This window comes from Lonchura striata, chromosome 14 (genome assembly GCF_050655825.1).
Source record: "Lonchura striata isolate lonStrDom1 chromosome 14, ASM5065582v1, whole genome shotgun sequence".
In the NCBI taxonomy this organism is placed as follows: domain Eukaryota; kingdom Metazoa; phylum Chordata; class Aves; order Passeriformes; family Estrildidae; genus Lonchura; species Lonchura striata.
In genome coordinates, this window is record NC_140716.1 from 15,757,606 (window position 1) to 15,779,216 (window position 21,611).

General features: G+C 52.7%; 1 protein-coding gene across 1 annotated transcript; it reads right to left on the reverse strand.

The window, feature by feature from the left end:
• Positions 1-9,165: 9,165 nt before the first annotated feature.
• LOC146766097 (transmembrane protein 100-like) lies at positions 9,166-14,600 on the reverse strand. Its single transcript, XM_085592609.1, has one exon. It carries the CDS (start codon positions 14,354-14,356, stop codon positions 13,985-13,987), a length of 372 nt encoding a protein of 123 aa, XP_085448735.1. The 5' UTR covers positions 14,357-14,600; the 3' UTR covers positions 9,166-13,984.
• Between the last annotated feature and the right edge of the window lie 7,011 nt (positions 14,601-21,611).

The following is a 21,611-nucleotide window of genomic DNA, read 5'->3' on the forward strand; positions in this document are numbered from 1 at the left end:
GGTCTGGATCATTGTACTCAAAAGAAGAAATGTTGCTGATGTATCTCCCAGGAGTGGGTCTGAAATGCTCAGGATGCAGCCACAGAATAGGGTGATGGTCCCATCCCAAGAGCTTCCCATCCAAATCAACCAGCAGGTGCAGCCTGTGGATAGAGGGAGCAGGAGACAGCCAGGATTTGGTTCTGATCAGCACATGCAACCTGATCTGTCCCCAGCTGTCCCCATCTCCATGACCTATTGGTGATGCAAGAAAGGCAAGCACTGGGAAAAGGTCTGGAGAACAATGGAGTCGGTTTGTGGCTCTGTTCAGGGATGTTCTCCAGAAAAAAAGGGAACAAAAAGTCCAGAAAGTATTTCCATCAGAGTCTCACCAGGAGGCCTTGAATGAGTGGCTCTGTCCAGAAGCAGCCTGGACATAAAAATGAGTCCCCATGTGCAATGACATAAGCTCTGAAGTCCCCAGGCCAAGGGACACAATGCCCCACGTTCTCCAGACACCCAGCTCGCTGCCCACATGGCAGGCAGCCCTCACACCCCAGGGAGGGCTGCTGGGGCGACCTCTTGAAATTGCCAGCTCTCCCCAGAGTGTCAGTCTGAGGCCCTGTGGGATGTGATGTTTTGGAAATAGCCTTCAGATTGATGCCATCTCTTTGCCCTATTCTTATCTCCTGTTTACAGGCCAGAGGCTGTTAATTGTTTCATGCTCTTCTGTCCCTCATTTCCACTGTTCATGATTTATTACTCCATTTTTATTTATTTAATTTAGCCTATATTTCCTCCTGGAAGGCTGGTCATAGAGTTCAGTGCCTTCTTAACCTTTTCAGAACTGCTTCCTCTGTAGTTAAGACTGTCCCTAAACATTAAGGTTAATGCCTCCTTAGAGGATGAGCTGACAACTGTCTGTGTCACATCAGCACATGGCAGGGTTGTGTCCCTCAGCCCTCAGGTGTTTTCCAGGTGTCTTCCGGGGGTTTCCAGGCATGCCCCACTGGAGTTACTCTTGCAACATCCTCTGCATGTCCAGAAGCCCCAGACAAATGCCCCAACATACCCAGGCCCAACAGATCCAGCTGATTGTGGTGATCAGCAACAGGACTTGAGTCAGTGGGGAAGTTTAGGTGGGACATCAGGAAAAGGTTCTTCCCCCAGAGGGTGCTGGCACTGCCCAGGCTCCCCAGGGAATGGGCAGAGCCCCGAGGCTGCCAGAGCTCCAGGAGTGCTTGGACAATCTCAGGGGAGCCCAGGGTGGTGTTATTGGGGTGTTTGTGCAGGGCCAGGGGCTGGACTGGATGATCCTTGTGAGTCCCTTCCAACTCAGGTTGTGTCTCATGCTGTGGATGACACTTCAGACCCAGGTTAGGGTCTGCACAAGGTTTAGCCTTCAGTCAGGAGCCCTCTTAAATCCAGTCTGTGCATGAGGTTACTAACTTTCTCTTGTTCTTGCAGTAAATATGACAATTCCCATTTCCTTTAAAAGCACTATCATATTTGGCCTAAACAGATTGGATTTAAGTCTGTTCAATGCCCCAGCACTGGGAGCTCTTCACTGGTCAGTTCTAAAAGGCCTTTATGAAAAAACATTCACCTTCTGTATATTCTGCCACTGAAGGCTGTTCCTGCTCCTGTGAAGGTCTGCAGAAAAAGGAGCCAGCCAAGCTACAGGCAAGACTGTTGTAAGAAGATTGTTTGGCTAATGAGAGAGCAGGAGGAACATCAGCGAGGCTGGAAGGTGTGAAATGGAGAACTGATGAAAACAGCCTGCTAACACCTGGCCATTCATTCCATTCCCTGCCAGGGGTTATTGCAGGAGGGGATTTTCATCAGAACCCCCCACCTTGATACGGGGAGGTGCAGGGGTGTTGTGGGACTTCTACTTCCAACAGCAAATTGTACAACTTTCTGATTTCTTTCTCAGTGCAAAATGCCTCAGGCTGAGGAGAAGGCACAGGAGAGCAATTGGCAGGGGAGTGAAGCTGAGTGTGCCTCCAGATCTGAGCTTTCCTCAGTGGATTAAACCTTCAAACGCCTCTTCAAGCATCAGAATCCCCTGGCAGACACCCTCAGAGGCTGGGGTTTAGCTCCTGTGCTTGGCTCTTACATTTTGTAGTTGGTTTAACTTGAGAACTGCTCCATGCTAAGTCTGAAGTGCTTGCTGGGAGAGGCAGGGACAGGATAAACGTGCGTGCAGACACAGACTGAGCTGCCTGAACACTGCACCCTAAGAGACAGCAAAGCTGGCACCTGGGGACACCAGGGGACACCTGGGGTGTGGCACAGAGCCCAGGGCAGATAGCAGAGACACACATGGTGCTTTAGGGAGCTGCTGAAGTGGAACCCGTGGATCCCATGCCTGACATTTCCCACAAGCACTGCACATACCCCGGGCAGCAGAGCCCCACAGGCCCATGGCCAGTAGCAGCCAGGCAGGCAGAGGGCCAAGCACTCCTGCTCAACACATCCAGCTTTCCCCTCAGCCCAGCAGATTCTGGGGACAGTATAAACCAGCCCAGCCCAGCAGAGCCCTGCACTGATGTGGATTTAAATGCAGGATTTCATCACAGTGGTGAGGCTCTTGACTCCTCCTCGTGATCCTGTCCTACCTTGATATGGTCTCATCCAAAAATTAAATGCTTATATTTAACAGCTTTAATATATCTTCAATCACAAGAAAGCCATGGGTAGATTCAACAGATCCTTTCTGGAAAAGTGCCACCCATCACAGATCAGAATCACAGAATCATTTGGGTTGGAAGAACCTAAAAGATCATCCAGGAACAACTCCCCTGTCATGAGGTTGGACAGGCCTTGGAGCAATCTGGGACAGTGGAAGGTGTCCTTGCAGGGGTGAAATGAGATGAGCTCTAAGGTCCCTTCCAACCCAAACCATTCCATGATTCTATGAGTCTATGAACTTTTGGTCAAAACCAAAAGACCAAAAATAGAAGTGCAGTAATGTTTATTCAGGATTTAGAAATTCCAGTCAGGTCCTCCTAGCTCTACCCCCTTGGTGCCCCATTCCTGTGGTCGCTACATCCCTGTGGGACCACACATGCTGTGACCAGTGACATGACATGACTTGTGCCATTAGCAGTGTCACCAGGCAGCCCAGCTCTCTAGGAGGGGGTGGACACATGGACAGAAAGGATGGGATGTGCTGTTGCTGTGGAATTTCTAATTATTTGTGTTTGTTCACCTAGTATAGCCCAAAATTTTTAGTCAAACTGAAAATCTTGATATAAAAATTTGGAAATGCTCATTTTAAATATTTAATTTTTTTAAAGCTGAAAGCCAGCACTTGCTGTGAGGGAGAACAGATTTACATGATTTCTGGTCCTCTTTATCCCAGCAGGATCTGGGTCTGGTGTAGCAGGCTGTGAACTAACCCACTTCAGACTCAACTCAGGGATTCACTTAAGAATGTGTAGAACTCACCATTTCAGATCCTTCTGAGCTCTGGGAAAACATTCCAGCATATGGTCTTGCACACAGGCTTAAAATAAATCCCATGGGAATGCTCCACCAGGCAGGAGCACTGCCACAGGCCATCAGCTCCAGCCTGAGAGTTCTGCAAATCCAGCCTTTATTGGGCTGTTATTAAGCCCAGCAGAGGCAGATACTGCAAATAAAACCAGGCAGCAAAAATGGACCCATAGGGCCTGAGCTGGAGCCATGGGATGGGTGAGATGAATTTTCCTGGCATGTGTTGTGCTTTTATTCCTCCAAAGTGCCTGCTGGTTGCCCTGGGAAGAGTCATTGTAACAGCTCAGTGTAATGAAAAACCAGGGAAAAACCTCAATTGGTGAGTGCCCTGTGGGAAATCAAGTTCCTGAGCCAGCTCTAAGGGATTTCTGCTAGGCAGCTCTTCAGGAAAACATCCTCAGGACAATGGACTCAGAATAAATCCATGATTTTGCTGTGAACAGGACACAGAAATGATAAATTCCTAAAAATGCTGCAGAATCATGGAATCATTAAATTTGGAAAGGACCTCCAAGATCACTGAGTCCAACCATTCCTTCAGCACTGCCAAAACCACCACTAAACCATGTCCCCAAGTCCACAGATGCCTTTTGAACACTTCCAGGGATGGTGAATTCACCCCTGCCCTGCTTGCCTGAGCCAGTGTCTGATCACCCTTTTAGTGAAAAGATTTTCCCAATATCCAACCTACACCTCCCCTGGATCAGCTTGGGGCCCTTTCCCCTTGTCCTGTCCCTGTTCCTGGGAGCAGAGCCCAGCCCTTACCCGGCTGTCCCCTCCTGTCAGGAGTTGTGCAAGAGCCACAAGGTCCCCCCTGAGCCTCCTTTTCTCCAGGCTGAGCCCCTTCCCAGCTCCCTCAGCCCCTCCTGGTGCTCCTGACCCTCCCCAGCTCTGTTCCCCTCTCTGGTAAAAAAGCTGCAGTGGTTTTGCTTGCAGGGAGCTGGGTTTTGGAGGCAGTGAGGATCCAGGGATGCTCAGGGCTGTGTTGGGGGGTGGAACATTGTCTGTGTGGGGCTGGGCCAGCACCCACTGGGAGATGCCTCCAAAAGCCTCCGTGGCATCTCAGCAGAGAAGGACGAACTCACGGGCATAATGTTCTTCAGTGGAAAATGGAGACTTAGGAAACTCATAACTATAATCCAAGAAGTGCTTTTAAAGAAGGGTTTTTAAAGAAATATTGCTGCCTTGATCTCACTCAGAGAATGTTCACCTGTGAGATCTGCAGTGAGAGCTCTCTAGCCCTGACACTGGGAGAAAAAAAACACTTCAGTTTCAACAGAATTTCATTATTGTCTCTCTTTATTCCAGGTATTATTATTTTTCCTGGCTCTCTAGTTATTATCACCTCTCCAGAGCCTGAAAATAGCTTGTGTTTTTCACCCTCTGCTGTGCTGCCTCCTCTTAGAACAGCTTTCACTGTTCCTTTTCCTCCTGCTCTCCTGGAGGATCTCGCTGCTTCCTTTGCAGTCCTACTGCGTGACACCTTTTCCAGAAGGATGCAAACCTATTCCTGGCTAACAGGGGCTACAGAGTTCTCCAAAACATCCTCACTGGCCATCTAACCCTCCATTTTAATCATTTCCAAGTTAGTTGCCATTAAGTAGCTGGGGGTCTGCCTGGATTTTTAATGTATTTCAAAGTGTGCTTGATCCTGTGCGGCGGCTTAGTGGAGAATGATCCCATTTTTGACTTCATGTATCACAGAATCACAGAATCACAGAACAACCTGAGTTGGAAGGCAGCTGCAAGGACAGCTCCTGGCCCTGCACAGACACCCCAACAATCCCACCCTGGGCATTCCTGAGATCATTGTCCAAACTCTCCTGGAGCTCTGGCAGCCTCGGGGCCGTGCTCATTCCTGGGGAGCCTGGGCAGTGCCCAGCACCTCTGGGGGAAGAACCTTTCCTGATCTCCAGCCTAAACCTGTCCTGGCACAGCTCCAGCCATTCCTGTCCCTGTCCCAGAGATTGGAGCTGCAGCCCCAGTAAGCTCTGCCTTAGTTTCCTTTCCAGGCTTCTCCAGGCTGAATGTACTTTTCCTTTAAAATATGAAAGTGAGATTTCAGTTCCTATTCAGAGATGGGAGTTCAGGAACAGCCCCTGTAGGCGTGGTGGGATGGGGAGGCCTTGCCATGGCCTGCACCTCTCACAGGACCTGATTTTAGCCTGGCAGGAAGCCCTGGCCCTGGAACTGTCCCTGGCATTTTACTTTGCTGATGCCATGGCATTGACAGCCTTTTTCACACTTTGTGACATCCTGCTGCTTTGTACCTGGGGTTCAGTGAATGGGAATGATACCTTCTGCCATTTTCTTCTATCTCCACAAGTTCCCTGTGCATGGATTTAGGAAAAATGAGGTTTACATCTTGCCAGATGGGTGCAGAGAGTCATGGAATCATTTAGGATGGAAAAACCCTTTGAGGTTATCAAGTCCAACCATTGCCCCAACGCTGCCAAGGCCACCTCTAAAACATGTCCCCAGCTGCCACATTCATGTGTCTTTTAAATATCTTCAGGGATGAGGACTCCACCACTACCCTGAGCAGCTGTGCCAGTGCCTGACCATCCATGTGAGGAAGGATATACCAATATCCAGTCCAAGCCTTTCCTGGTGCAACCTGAGGCTGTTTCCTCTGGTCCTGCCCCTTGTTCCCTGATTCCAAGGATGGAAGTGGGGAACATGCAGGTTTCTTGTCCTGTCACATCTCAGTCCCATATTAAAACTTCTCCTTCCTCCTGCTGAGTAGGAGTTGAGCTGGGGAAGGCTCTCTCCTCAGCACTGCCCACTGGCCACTGACACCAACATATTTTCATTTTGAATAAAAAACCAGCAGAATTTTGTCTTAAGATAGGCAGTTAGCATTCCATGGATGGTTTAGCTGCATCCTGAGTGTCTGAAGTGCTGTGCTTTCTTATTTCCCTTGGCACAGCACAGCCTGTATTTGTTAGATGGGCTTTAAATGGAATTGGTGCTTGCTGGAATGAACAGCCATAGGCAGCTTCTCCCTGGTCTCAGAGGCTGTCAGGACAAGGTGGCTGACTGACACACAGACCCAGCATGGAAAAAAAAATGAGGATATGGGCAGAAAGGTCATGGGAGAGATTTTTAAAGATGATGGAGCCCATGGGTCTCATTCTTGAATGAAAACAGTGTTTCATAATGGGCAGAGAGGCCCATGGAGGAGGATCATGATTTAACCCCAGCCAGCAAGGAAACAGCACAAATCTGGCTCAGTCGCTTCCCCTTCCCCCTGTGGGAGAGAAGAACCAGAAAGAAAAGATACACGTAATAATTTAAGAGCAGTTTAATAATTAAATCAAATTAAACATAACAAAAGTACTAATAGTGAGGAAAAAGCAATGAAAAGGAGGGAGAAAGGAATAAAGCCCAAGACTGGCAAGTGATACAGCTGCTCCCCACCCATGAATGATGCCCAGCCTGTCCCCAGCAGTGGCTCCTGGCCAACCCTCCCAGTTTCCATACTGGGCATGATGTTCCATGGTCTGGAATATCCCTCTAGCCAGTTGGGATCAGCTGTCCTGGCCATGATCCCTCCCAGTCCTTGTCACCTCCTGGCAGGCAGAGCATGGGAAATGGAAAAGTCCTTGACTTAGAGCATTTCCCAGCAACAACCAAAGCAGCGGTGTGTTATCAACACCGTCCTCATCCTGAATCCAAAACACAGCCCCGGACCAGCTCTGGGAAGAAAATTAACCCTATCCCAGCCAAACCCAGGACAGGGAGCCCGTGCCTCGGCCGCAGGCCCTGCATCCCACTGCCCTTTCCCGGGAGGAAGCGAGGAGGGTTCCACAGCCCTTTCCCCGTCCTGCCCTGGCAGCAGGACCCAGCCTGCAGGAGCCGCCTGTGCCCGCCTGTGCCACCAGCCCCTCCAGCCCATCTGCTCCGCGCAGCGGCGAGGCCGCCAGGGCTGTGCCCGCGCGGAAGGACAGAGAGGTTTGTCCCCGTGGGCTGGTGCCACGGTGTCCCTGGCAGGTGTGAGCACGGCAGGGCCTCTGTGCTCCTCCCCGCCTGATGCCAGCCCCGGCTCGGGCACGAGCTGGCAGCCAGCTCAGCACGGCTCCAGAGACACGGTGCCAGGGACAGTGACATCCACCCTGCCTGCACAGGGCACGGCCGCCGGAGCCTCCTGGGCACCAGCTGCTGCTCTCACAGAAAGCTGAACTCAGCCCTCAGCTTTGGAAAATTCTGTGTGGGCAATGGGACCAAATCACAGGGTTTCTGTTCCTCCGTTCCATTCTGGCTGGGGAAGAAAATATCTCCTGGTTTTCTCCACAGCAGGAGCATCTCAAGTGGAAGGTGTCCCATGGGAGGGGTTGGAATGAGATGAGTTTTAAGGTCCCTTCCAACCCAAACCATTCTGGAATTTCATGATCTTCAGGCAGCTGCTTGTACCAAGGATGACTGCTCATGGATGAGGCTCCAGACACTGCTCCAAAACCTTGCAGCCAGCAAAAACGTGCATAAAGGTTTTCTTTTCAGCCTTGTGGTAAACCCATTGTTTCTACTGCCCATTTGGGGCACCTCCAGGCAGTGTCACCGGAGCTTTACTCCTGGGCACTGAAGATGTCACATAGTGCCATTATGTTTTGCAAGGATAAACTGTTCAGTTCAGATGTGCTCTGATGTCATGGTGACAAACAAGGTTAATAAATTTCGTGGTGATGCAGGAGATGCCCTGAGCTGGGAGCACAGCTGGCCTTTTCCAGGGCTCTGGAGTGGTCTCTGAACTGAGCCTGCATGTGATGACACAGGGAGAGAGCTGCCAGCCCCCAGCAGAGCTCTGGGGAGGGATCAGCACTGCTTGAGAAACTTCAGTGGGAGCATATGAGAGCCTGGGGACAGTTCTGGGTCACAATACTGGGAATGTGGACCAAGGGAGCAGAGATGCAGGCACAGAGATTCATGGAATGGTTTGGCTTGGAAGGGACCTTAAACTCATCTCATTCCCATCCCTGCCATGGGCAGGGACACCTTTCCCTATCCCAGGTTGCTCCAATCCCCATCTGATCTGGCCTTGGACATTTCCAGGGATCCAGGGGCAGCCACAGCTGCTCTGGGCACCCTGTGCCAGGGCTTGCCCACCCTCCCAGGGAACAATTCCTTCCCAATAGCCCATCTAACCCTGCTCTGACAGTGGGCAGCCATTCCCTGTGTCCTGTCAAGCTTTGGCCTCTGGCCACCACCAGTGGTGGCACTGAGCCCCCATCTCTCTGTGATACATTTTATACTAAACAATTTGCAAAATCCTTCCGAACCTTATCACCCTCAATCCACGTAAACCCCCAGGAGAAGATGATCTAAACCCAATTCAGTGCTCAAGCAAGCAGTGGTGAGAGGAGCTGAACCTCTGATGAAGGTGTGACCTGCTGGTCTCATCTTGGAGATGAGCAGTGGCCTCCACCCGCAGTCTGTTCTCACCCCCAGGTGTCCTCCCTACCCCTGCAGCAGTGATGGGGATCTGACTTGGTGCTGGAGCACCACCAAATGCTGCAGCTCTGTCTGCTGGGGGGACACCAAATTTGAGATATAGCCACATTTGAGACAGCTTTGAAAGTTGTTCACAGCTCCCAGGAGGAGCTGGAGCTGGCTGGGACAGCCCTGCAGCAGGGACCCAGGGCAGCTGCAAGGATGTTTCTGTGACAGTAAGTCCTGCATGCACACAGCCCATTGGAAACTTGCATTTATTTGGAAAAATATTGCAAAATTGTCCATTTTGAGCTTCCTAAACCAAGATTAGAGCAACCCCCTGGGAGGGAGTGCTGGGTAAGACAGTCTTTGGTCATTTCTATATTCCCAAAGGTCTGCTTCCAATGCCCACCCTGTGCCTGGCATCCTGTCCCTTGTCCCTCCTTGGGAAGACAGAGTTTTCCATGCACAGATAGGGAAAAAAGTTGTTAACATTTCCATTTGTGTCCCAGCACAACGAATAACTATCAGAGGAGTAAATAAATTAGTTGATTAGCCAGGAATTCAGCCCAGCTGTCTCAGAGTTACTCATTATTTTGCTGACAGCTTTGGAGGGGAGCCAGGTAGCTGGGCTTGGCTGTTCCCACACATCCCTGGGCACATGAATGTGTTTTTGAAGTGCAGGGAATGGTGATTTTTTGGTAGGGATGGATGTCCCAGGCTGCACCATCTTCTCTGCTTCTGGCTGGGTAAGGAGGCCTGCACTAGTGCTCTGAGCTGTCCGGGGCCTCTTTGCTCCTCTTTCCCGGGAATTTCCAGACTCAGCTGACACCTGGAAAAGCAGCAAAACTAAGTGTGGTTTTTAGCCTGTATGGGCTTGTGTAGGAAGGTGAAACACGTGTTTTTAGGGGGCCCAGGTGCAGCACAGCACAGGATTGTGCAGGGCTTGGGTCACTTCTTCCACTGGCCACAGCTGGTCCCCAGCACCTGCCCTCGCCTGGGAACATGGCATAGCTGCAGCTGATGATGTGTGTGACCTCAGGTGCATGCCCAAAATCCTGTCCCCTGGGCAAGCCCTCCCCTGCCACACCAGCCATGGCAGTGGGAGAGCAGAGAGGGCAGAGCAGGGAATGTCCCTGTCACAAGGAGACCTACAGGCACCCCTGTCACCAGCCACCTCACCCCATGTGACGTGGTGCCTCCATTCTTCCAACAGCCCTGCTGCTATCCTGAAGCTGCCAGGAAAAACAGTCCCTCTCCAGCTGTCCCTCTGTCACTGCTCTTCTGAAAGGCTTATGGCTTTAGTCTTCATAAAAGAAGTGGGAATGGGGGTGCCCATGGTCCTGCTGAGGACTGGAGATACCCCGAGGACAGCTGGGCTCCGTGGGAGCTCCACCCTCAGCAGCCAAACCCAGGCAGTGGGAGCAGCCCCACGTGTCAGCCAAGATAAGAAATGAATGTCAGGTTTATTTTAGGGATGCATATTTTTATTTTTATGTTTCCCTTTTGCAACTGCTCTCAATCTGACAGCAACAATTCTTAACCCTTCCCTTTGGTGCCAAAAAACTTGCATTTTCCCTTGAATCCTGTTCAGAGTTGAAAGGGGACTGGGGTGGATCTGTCAGACAGCACCCAGGGCTGTCTCAGCAGCTGAATACATTGCTGGGATGGGTTGGTATGTGCAGAAAGCCTTGGGGAGGCTCTCACAGGGGGTGAGTGTCCCTAGCCTAGGGAATGTTCTCCCTGCACTGGAAGAGCAGCCCCTGATGGGGGCTGTTGGTGCAATGCAGGTTATCTTGAAGCATGACTTTGGGAGGAAGGTGCCTTGCACAGCCTTTGAGCCATCTTTCCTCCCTCATGAACTCCTGCCAGGGGCACGGAAGCCTCTGGAGGGTGCAGGTCTCTGGGCAGTGAGGCAGCACAGCTGGGCCTGGCTGCAGCTCCAGGCAAAGGAGATGCAAACTGGTGGTTGAGTGAGATTGACAGGTTTATTAACTTTTGCTTTGGTTCCCCTGGAAAGGGTGAAAGGTGTCTCTAAGCCCCAGACTGTGGTAAGGCAGCCCCAGGGCACCTTCCTGCTCTGGGGCAGACAGATCTGTCTGTGCACCAACAGCTCCCTGCCACCAGCTCAGCTGCTGGGTCTGGACACCACTCACAGGCTCCCAGTGAGCCCCGTTCCCCAAAACAGTGCTGGGGCAGGACAGCTGCCCTTGGGCTCTGCTGTGAGGTGGGGCTGAGGCACCTGGAGCAGAGGTGACTGCTGCAGTGTGCACCCAGGACCCCAGAGCAGTGCCAGTGTGCAGGCTGGCTGGGATGCCCAGGTGGGATGCCCAGGTGGGATGCCCAGGTGGGATGCTGCAGTGGGGTGTCCTCTGGAGCCTCTCCAGCTTGCACAGGGAAGGGAACAGCTATGGCCAGGCAGCTCCCACACATCTGTGATACCACCAGTGGCACCAGATGCCACTTGAGGAGGAGGAGGGTGCGATGATGGCACTGTTTGCCAGCAAACACAGAACCACTGCTTTCAGCTTGTGGCAAATTCTGGATCCCCAGGTGCTCTATGAGTCCAGACTGACTATGTGACTCCTTTCATCTTCTTCCTTCCAAGTTCTTTGTGACCTGGGTGTAACTTTCCAGCCATCTCTTCTTGCAGCCACAACCCCCACTCAGGGCTGTGTAAGGGGCTGAAATCCCCCAGGACTTGCTCCCACCCAGTGCAGTCCGTGGGGGATCTGCCAGAGTCTCTCCATGGAAGTAAACCCTCAGAGGAGGGGTGGTTGTGGCTGTGTCTCTCATGGTGGAACTCAAATCCTTTAAAGCTTTTAACAGAAACTAAACAAAATGTTGGCCTGTGCAGGACTGGCATTCCAGCTCATCCAAACTGTCTCTGGGATGGGCTCCACTGCTCCAGGTCCTGCTGCGAGCCACCTTGAGGGAGCTCACTGGGAGCAGGAGAGATGATTTGGCTCTGGAGAACTGGATTTCAAGATCAAAGAAGGGTGAGATGTAATAGGGCCTGACGCAAGACATTTTGGGCTGCCTCCAAGGCTTTCCAGGTGCACCTGGACACCCATCCCAACATCCTGTTTAGATGGGTTTGCTTTGGAATGGGGGGAAGAAGTGCTGAGCACTTGAAAAGTGAGATCAGTCTGGGCAGGATTAGGAGCAGCACTCCCGGTCCTGGTGGTGGTGATGGGCAAGGTGAGAGCAGAGGGGTTTACAGGCAGCCACAAATGTGTTTGCTAAAGTATTATAGCAAGGAGAATTAAATAAAAAAAATAATAATAAAATTGAGCTGGCACCTCAAACCCTCAATACATGAACTTATCACTGAGCATCCCTCACACCACACACCCACCATTGAGCTCCTGTGGCTTTAACCCCTGGTTTGCTGACCCTGAGAGGCTGAAACCACGAACTATTTAAACACCTCAAAACAATGACCAGGCTTACAAAGAATAGTCTGGGCTCAATGTCTGCTAAACTCATCGCCTGCCACAGAGCGGGGCTCTGGGACGCTGTCCCCCAAAAAGTAAAGCTTTGATCAGATCTGAAGCTGAAAATGTGTCCAAGCTTTCCAAACTCTGTGGGTATTTGAGCCTGGATTTGTAGCGCTGGGACTCCAAGCCCTGGTGCCCTGGTATCCCACTCTCCTGAGAGTGGTGGCTCAGAGCACGGCTGCTGTGACAAGCAGCAGCTCCCGGGGCTGTGGAACACCACAGAACGATGAAGACAACGGGGATGAGAGCTGCGGGCAGGGAGGGCTGCGTGTGGCATGGCACAGGCGGCAGTGCCCGGCTCCCCAGGCACAAGCTCGGCTTTGCTGCGCTCGCTCTCGGCTCGGCTGCCGGGCTGGGCTGGGCTGGGCTGTGCGGTGCGGGGACGGCTCCAGCTGCCCTCTGCAGCTCCGGCACGGCCCGAGCAGGGGCGATGCTTTTGGGAGGCCCTGCGGGTGCGGGGCCAGCTGGGGCAGGGCAGCAGCCCGGCTCTGCCGCAGCCCCCGCGGCCGGGCACAGGAGCAGCCACAGAGGATTCCCGTGCCCAGGTCTCACACTCATTTTTAGTGTAATGACTTGATGAGAGCATGGACTTCTTAAAAAAAAAGAAAAAAAAAAAAAAGAAAAAAAACTGTTAAAAGTGTATTTGCTCCTTTTGGATGAACCTCCAGCTCCTTCTCCACAACAGCATTGCTGTCAGACTCCCACAGTCGGGGGATGCTGCTGCGAGCTCACAGCACGAACACCCCATCCCTGGGCATCCCAGGCACACGAGCCCGGGGCACCACGGGCTGGGTCACCCGCGAGGGCACGGAGAGAGCCCGACTTCTCCTCCACGACCAGCAACCCCCTAAGAGCAGCCGCCTGCTCGAGGCTGGGCCCCCCATTCCCCGTTTCCCCCCTGCCGCTACCAAGATCCGCTGCCCCTCGGCAGGCTCCGCTCCCGACCTGCCCTTGTCGCCGTCGCTGTCCCGGGGCTCCCTGCCAGGCCGGCCCTGCTCACGCATCGCTGTTCGCTGCGTCCCGCACCCCCACGCTCATCCTGCCACGCAGCTCCCCGGCTGCTCCCCGCACGCAATCTCCTAAACTCCTTCTGTCCTGCGCCACACGGGTCCTCGCCACAGGGAAAAGCCGCAAGAGGACAGAAGTGATGCTGGACTCGTCCAACACCCAGCAGAGGTTGCCGGGCTGCCTCGGTTTCCCCGGCACAGAGCAGCGCCCTGCGCTCCCTGCGGATCCCCGGCGGTGCACAGCAGGGACGGCGGGTCTGGTGTCTGGTGACTTGCTCCTTGCTCACTCTGCCGCCTCCTTGGCCACTCTCCGGGCTCTTTCCGTGCTGGTCCTAGGCAGGCAGACAGGAGGGAGCTTCTCGCGTGGCTGGACTGCCCCTACCCCATGCCGGGAGCGGGGACGGCCGGACGCTGGCGCGGGCGGGGTGGAGAATGACGGCAAGCTGACCTCGGGCAGGGTCCGGACCTCCTCGGATGCGACAAAGCCGGTGCTGTCACCCGTCTGCTGGCGGAGGGGGGTGTGTGAGCAGGGGGCTCCGGGTGGAGCTGAGCCTGTGCACCCAGCCCGGGTCATAGGGCTCCCTGCTCCAGGGCGACGGGCTCCTGGCGCTGCCGCTTGCGCTGCCGCTCCCGCTTGGCCCGCCAGCATACATAGGCAGCCACCAGCAGGCCCACCCCGAAGATCAAGGTGGCCACCGAGACCACCTTAGCGATGTCCATTTGGGGGCCATTGATGGTGAAGGTGATGCACGTCGCTGCGACGCCGATGACCACGGAGACGATGCCGAAGGGGAAGATGCAGCGGTACCAGGATTTCTCGGTCCCGCCCGTGGCCAGGGCCAGTTTGTTGAGTGTGGCCGTGGAATCAGTGGCTGTGGCCAGCGGCAGCCCTGGTTTACCTCCCTGCAGGCAAGTGAGTGAGTTGGACTTGCAGCCCATCATGTTGGCAAGAAAACCCAGGAAGGAGCAGCGCAAGGCGCGTCTTGGACGGACGAGAGTCGCTGTGCCGGCGATGGAGGGAAGATCCGGATCCTACATGGTCACTTTGTCCGGCTGCTCACGGTGCAGACGGGCCGGGCTCTCGCCGCCGCCGCTCGCACTCGCAGCTTTGGCTCCCGGCTCCTCCGCTGCCGGACTGAGCGAGGCTGGAGGAGGATTGCAGCGGGGATTGGCGGCGGCAGCGGTGATCTCACGGCGGTGGGAGGACCGGCCCAGCCTCGCCGCTGTTAACTGTTTGGGGCTGGGAGCAGCCCGGCCGGGATCGCTCCTGGCATGTGTTTGTCCGGCTCGCGTGTGTTTTGGCCAGCGCGGACCCTGGCCAGGCAGCGCTGGGGCGGGGACGCTGTCCCGGCTGCCCCGTGCCCTGCCGCAGCCCCGGAGCAGGGCGATCCCGAGGGAACGGGCAGCGGGGCTTCCAGCCGCGCCCCCGAGCCCTGAGCCTCCTCCGCGGGCAATGCCAACACCATCACCTCCCTCCAGGTTCTTTTTCTCCCGGTGTCACCCTCTCCAGCTTTGTTCCCTGGCACAAGGCTTGGGGGGGCATCACTGGGAACCCATGGACTGGTCATGCTGGTGGCAGCTGGGGGGAACAGAGGCTGAGCAACCACGGGACCTGGCAGGAATGGGGCTGGAGCTGAGGCAAGATTTGGGATTCGAGATGGTTGCTGAGCAGGCAGGGCAGCAGCAGGGTGAGATCCAGGGGGCCAGGATGCTGAAAGGCTGAGAACGGGAGGGGATCAGCAGAGCCACAGGAAGCTCTCCCGGGAAGGAGGGCTGGGCTGCGGGGGCTTGCACCGTACCCACCAGGGCCCCCAGGCACTGCTTCCTTTCCCTGCAGTGCCCACCCACATCCTGACCATCAAGATTAACCATTTTTAAACATCAGCATTGAGCACAGGTAGGTGATGTTGGCTCTGCACTGCTCCAGCACAGAACCACACACGTGCAGAATGTGGCAAAGCCCAGTGATGCCACCCAGTGCTCCTGGGCAGGGAGGAGGGGGACACAGCCTGGAGAAAGTTAAGCACAAAATCATCCTGCCCAGCTCTGAACATCAGCAGAGACTTTTTTTTGAGGGCAAAAACTTTTCGTGCTATCTTTACCATGAGTGGATCAAAGAGGCACCAAAACTGGAGAGGGCACAAGCAATTCCTATCTCTGGCTTCTCCTGTACTGTTTTTATCTTTTAATTGGTCTTCCTGAAGGGGAGAGGAAAGGAATGAGCTATTGGAGCAAACCTGAAGACCTGGAGCCTTTCCCAGGTCAGAGCTTCCGCTGAGCTGATGGGGCCCAGCTGTGTGTCTGCATCAACTGAGAGGAAGCCAAAAACAAGGAAGAAAATTCACACTGCAGGAGAAGCAGAGCTGGGCAGTGAGAGGGAGGCTCTGTGGAAGCTGAGATGGAGAACCAGAGGAGCTGATGGGACTGACTCAAGAAAGGGGAGGTTAAGGCATTAGTCTGCACAGGGGATGTATTAGCCTCCCTTTTCCGGTGGCCACTGCTCTTGCCTACAGCATCCCCAGGGAAGTCATGCCAGTCTGGGAAAGAATAAAGCTGGTTTGGATCAGACTTTGCCCCTCTTCCAGTTTGGCCTGGAAAGCTTTGTGCAACCTGTGACCACCAAAATAGAGGGGTTGTGTCTGCAAGATTCCTGGCATTCTTGCTCCCAGTTTCTTCAATAACATTTGGAAATAACAAAAGTGGAAGTTGATCAGGTATCAGCTGAATTCCCAAAATTCCCATGGTATGCCCAGAGGCAGGCAGCTTCAGACACCAGAGATCTGTGCACAGGGGCTCTGGCTCTGCACAGAGATAGCACAAAATAGTGCTATAGTGGAAAAGTAACTCCAGCTAAGGCAGACACATGGTGTTCTGCAGCACACGGTGCTCTGCAAACCGAGTTTTGTTATTTACTCTCCTGATTGCTCATTAGAGGGCAGGAAAAGCAGCAGAACTCCATGAGTCAATGCTCTTTGAGCAAGGGCAGAAGGCTGATACCTCCCAACACAAGCTCCAGTTTCAGCTTTGTGAAGCTATATCAAACTTGAAAATGTTCAGGCTTTCTTGTGGCGTGTTTTGCCTTGAATCCATGTTTGCTCCCTGTCCTCCTCCCTAATCCCCTCCCTTTCCCAGTTGCCAGTTTTCCCAAGCCATTCCCTAACCTCCTCCCTTCCAAGCTGTCAATCCTCCCTATCCCTACCCCTTTCTCCAGAGAGTTCTGTGTCTGTCTTGTTGCCCTCGACACCCCATTTGTTACTTCGTATTATTCCCCCCGTTTTCCCTGATAGGCTCATAAGTTGTTTACCCCACCTTATACTCCTCTCCTACCATATCCTCCTCGGTTCACTTTCCTACACCCCTACTCCTGAGCTGCTGTATAAAAACTTCTGTTCACCCCCTCAGTCCTGTCTGGGAGCCCAGGAATAAATCCGTGTTGTTGCAGCCCAAGCCCCGTGCCATGGCTGTGTGTCCCTGCTCTGTCCCTGCCGATAACTGGGACTGCAGCTCGCAGGGAACGGTCGCGGCCCCGCCGCAGCCGCCCCGCGTGGCACACGCTGCTCCAAGTGGGAGCAGAGGATGGTTCCCACCTTCGTCTTTGAAAATAAATGGGCCAATCTGTGGGGGCGCCCGCCTCACTGAAGAAGAAGGGAAAAGAACATCTATGATGAAGAACATCAGCGAGCTCTGTCTTGGATTCCAAGAGGAGCCGAGCAGAAGATCTGAGGCTCCAGGACTCTCTCTCATCCTCGCTGGTGCTCTCTACCCCAGGCTACCAGGTGCCTCAAGGCAGTGGATTTATCCCAGGACGAGGAGAGAGGCTTGTTGAATGGCTCACATTAGGCTGAGCCAAGGCCCTGAACAGGAGGTGAGGTAACATCAAGATCCCTGCAGGGCAAGGCATTTGCACCAGGGACAGACAGTGGCGCAGGAACACCCAGGTCCCTGGAAGTGACCAGCCAAAGAAGATAACGTCCCCAGTTTATTGTGATTCCACCACAGAAGTTGGCACCTGAACTGCCTATGGAGAACCACTCCGGGACCGGCACCTCCTGACAAGAAGCTGATCCGAGGGGATCACCACCGGCACTCCCTTGGATCCCCAGGGTGAATGGCCAGAAACGCCTCCACCCGTGCTCTGGGGGTAAATGAGCTGAAGCAGGGATTTTCCCGGCCAGTGGGTTTAGTCTCCACAAGCTGGTGGCCAAGATTGCAGAGACCACAGGGCACCATCCTGATCCGAAGGGATCTTCACCGTCACTCCCTTGGATCCTCACTCTTCCCCAAAAGGTTGGGGCGTCCCCTGAGGGTACCCTCCACTTATCAGGAGGGTGCTTTTCTAGTCTCTCTCTTACCCAAAGCTGGGCTCTCCCCCAAAGGCTGGGGTATCCCACGAGGGCTGAGAGAGTAGAAAAGACAAGAATAGGGCAGCAATTTTCCATCAAACAATGACACGTTTATAGGAATAGGGGAGAATCTAGTATTATGCAAGAAGCCCCTGGCGTCGAGCTCCTCCCCTGTAGGTTCCCCTGTGGCTTCTGTGAAGCTCCCTGTACCCTCTGTCCCTTGGACTTCCCAAAGCCCTACCCTATCCTCCCTTGGGGATGGTGTTGGCCACAGCACCCCAAGCGTCCCGCCGGACACTGTTCAGAGCTCTCGAGGGAACTGCAGTGCACCCGGCACTCCTTTCCAAGGTGGCACTGGCCACGCCGCTTGGAACCCCCTTTCCTGCCTTGACCCTTCTTCTCCGGCCCCAAGTTCCTGCCAGCCCCACCCTTCCGCAGAGGCCCCTACAGGAATTGTGTGTCGGAGGCCAGTGCCCTTTGTTGGAAGGTGGGGTTGGACCATCCCCATTTCTTATTCTGGCTCCTCCTCTGGGGGGACGATCGCCTATGGGGCCTCCCGTCAGGGGACCCTCCTTCTTGGGAGATCACCCTCTTTTATAGAGGGACCTCCTTCGGAGGAAGGTGGAGCTGGAACCCAGACCTGGAATCCTCCATTTTGTCTCTCCCTAGGATGGTGGCGCCCAGGTCCATCCCCTTACCGATACCCCATAACACTTGTGGCAGTCGCCAAAGTAATCAGATTTCTTCTTATGAACTGAATCAATGACTAATTCAATTGGCATTTAATTTTTGGAAGACTCCCCAAAGCCCTTGACCCTTCGAAGCCTTTGTGGAAACCGTTCCAGATCATTAACCTACAAGCTTCCACAGTTGAGATAAATGAAAAACGAACCAAAAATAACAGTTTAAAACATGTTTTAAGTATAGAAAAAGGAGACATGAGGCAAGTGTTTGCCCATCGAAGTAAAAATTTTGTTTCACCTGTAAAAGGAAAGGTCACATAGGAATAAACTGTCCAAAGTAAAAAAAAAAACTACTATCATCCGAATAAAAATAAAAATAAACAATTGAATTAATATAAGAACAAAATTATTCAAGAGCGACTGCCCAAGTTCCCCATCCATTTCCTTAATTATACCCTACCAAGTGTTCCTTTTAATTTCCATATTATTCTAAAGTTTTCACAGTACGCTTTGGAAAAAAGAGTTCATTAATTTACCTTTAGACCTTATTTAAACTTCATGATCTTTGTTGATTTTTGCTTAACCATTTCCCCATGTTTCCAACTAAATTTCTTGACTAAAAAATTGTTCATTATATTCTTGATACTTTAAAAGTATCAAGATTAACTGCTTGTTAAGTTATATATTACAGAGGGAGGAGTCACTCTGTCCAATTAATACCCACCGTTACATAAAATAAAATGAGCAAGACCACGTCTCCATTCACTGATCACATCCTACAGGAGGAGTGACCTCCAAAATCACTTTGAAACCCCAGAAATCCAGATCCTCCAGATTCCTCGCTGATTCATGCTTCAAGCCCAGTCTTACTTCAAGATAATTCTGCTGTAGTTCCTACTCCTGACCCTAATTCCATATACAATGACTTTGTATATTTTATATTTTGTTCCTTATGCAAAGAAGATCATTACCTCATGTGTTATGGTCATGAGTAGTTCATTTTTTCCTGATTATTTTTGAATTCTTTTATGTTGCTGTAATAATTTGTCATATGCTAAAATATGTTATATGATAGATTATGTATATGATATGTCATATAATAGATTCATTAATTTGTTTTGAACCCCAGAACTCTCCTCTCTTTTCTAAAAGAAACGGGGAGATGTTGTGGTGTGTTTGTGTGTTTTGCTTTGAATCCATGTTTGCCCCCTGTCCTCCCTAATCCCCTCCCTTTCCCAGTTGCCACTTTTCCCAAGCCCTTCCCTAACCTCCTCCCTTCCAAGCTGTCAATCCTCCCTATCCCTACCCCTTTCTCCAGAGAGTTCTGTGTCTGTCTTGTTGCCCTCGACACCCCATTTGTTACTTCGTATTATTCCCCCCATTTTCCCTGATAGGCTCATAAGTTGTTTACCCCACCTTATACTCCTCTCCTACCATATCCTCCTCAGTTCACTTTCCTACACCCCTACTCCTGAGCTGCTGTATAAAAACTTCTGTTCACCCCCTCAGTCCTGTCTGGGAGCCCAGGAATAAATCCGTGTTGTTGCAGCCCAAGCCCCGTGCCATGGCTGTGTGTCCCTGCTCTGTCCCTGCCGATAACTGGGACTGCAGCTCGCAGGGAACGGTCGCGGCCCCGCCGCAGCCGCCCCGCGCGGCGCACGCTGCCACAAGGCTTAAATTTACCCCGAGCTGAACCCTTGAGGAAAATATCAGCTGAAATATTTCAGCTGCTGCTGACAGTGGGAAGCAAATACTCCAAGAATGAGCCTCGCGATGGGCCGCTTCCCTAACTTTTTCTCAGGAAACTGGTGATGTGGTGCCACCCCTAAACACAGCTCCAGCCCCCCGTGCTGGTTGTACCCCCTGCAGCATCCCCACACCTCCAGCCTGCACTCAGAGGATTGGAAAGGACTCTTGGCTTCCATCAAAACCTGGCAGCATTTGTGGAATGACAGCTGTATCTGTTTCTAAGTGGTGCTGAAGAGCGATGACTGGCCTTGAAAAAGCAATAGGTGAGAAAAACAAGTCCCAACTGGTTAGAAAAACTCCCATTTTCATGTCTCAGCTCTGATGCATGAGGGCTTTGAGTATTTGACTCGGCAGTACTGAGGTGACCCTGCTGTAGCAGCCCTGTGTCTCCTGGGACCAACCCTCACAGCCACCACTGCTTGGAGTAACACAGGGGTAAAGCATGGGTGCTCACCCATCTGCAGGAAATGTGCATGTATCAAACTGCTCCTACTGCCACCGCTCACCTGAGAGTGTTTCCAAGCAGCAGGGGCAGCAATGTCCAACCAAGGACCTCTTCAACTCCACAGATGCTTTAAAAGAAATCACCTGCACAGAGCCTGGTGCACGTCACAGAGCCATGCTGGCTTTGCTCCTGGTTGGAAAGACAAAGCAGGATCAGGACAGCCCTGCACAGGGCTAGGGCTGGGGCAGGGGCACCACCAGGAAATTTCTCACACTCGTGTGGAAGGCAGCTGGATGAATTTTCTCTTCTTCATTTACAGGCCAAATTCAGGCAACTTTTTCTGATTTTATGGGTTGTTTTCTATAAACTCACAAATGTGCAATGGGCTGCATGGGTGAGTCCATAGTTTTGGGCACTGACTCTTCCACCCTTGGTGGGGCTGACAGGCTCCTCTGCCTGGATTCTTCCCTCCTTCCCTCCTCACTCCTTCTGTAACCAACCTTAGGGTGTAATTTTCACAGCAGAAGTAGAGACTTGTGAATCCTCCTCCGTCTTCCCACAGGAGATGAAAGTGCAGCTGGCACTGGATGAGTCACTTTGCAGGGGCAGAGAGGGATGACACTCCCTGTACACACAGACACCCCCAGGTGTCCTCGGGGTGACAGATGGGGCACAGGAGCTCTGCCTGCTGCCAGAACCCTGCCCAGAGCATGGCTTGCTGCCCTTGGCTGGAGGAGAGGCTCCAAAGCCTGGCACAGAGCTGCAGGGAGGAAGGAAACACTGGGGAAATTCCTGTAGAAGAGGAACAGGAAAGAGCAGAGAAGGTGAATGGCTTGTGTGGGTGATAGAATGGTGGTGGTTGAAAAAGAAACCCAGACTCCTAGAAGGGAATGAGGAAGAAAGGAAGGGTGAGGAAGCCAGGATCCCTCTAAAATGGATTAATTTCTCCAGTTTTGAAGTAAGAAAGGCCAGAATCA

Coding starts and splice junctions, on each gene's coding strand:
- LOC146766097 (XM_085592609.1), bottom strand. CDS start 14,356: ATGATGGGCTGCAAGTCCAACTCACTCACTTGCCTGCAGGGAGGTAAA.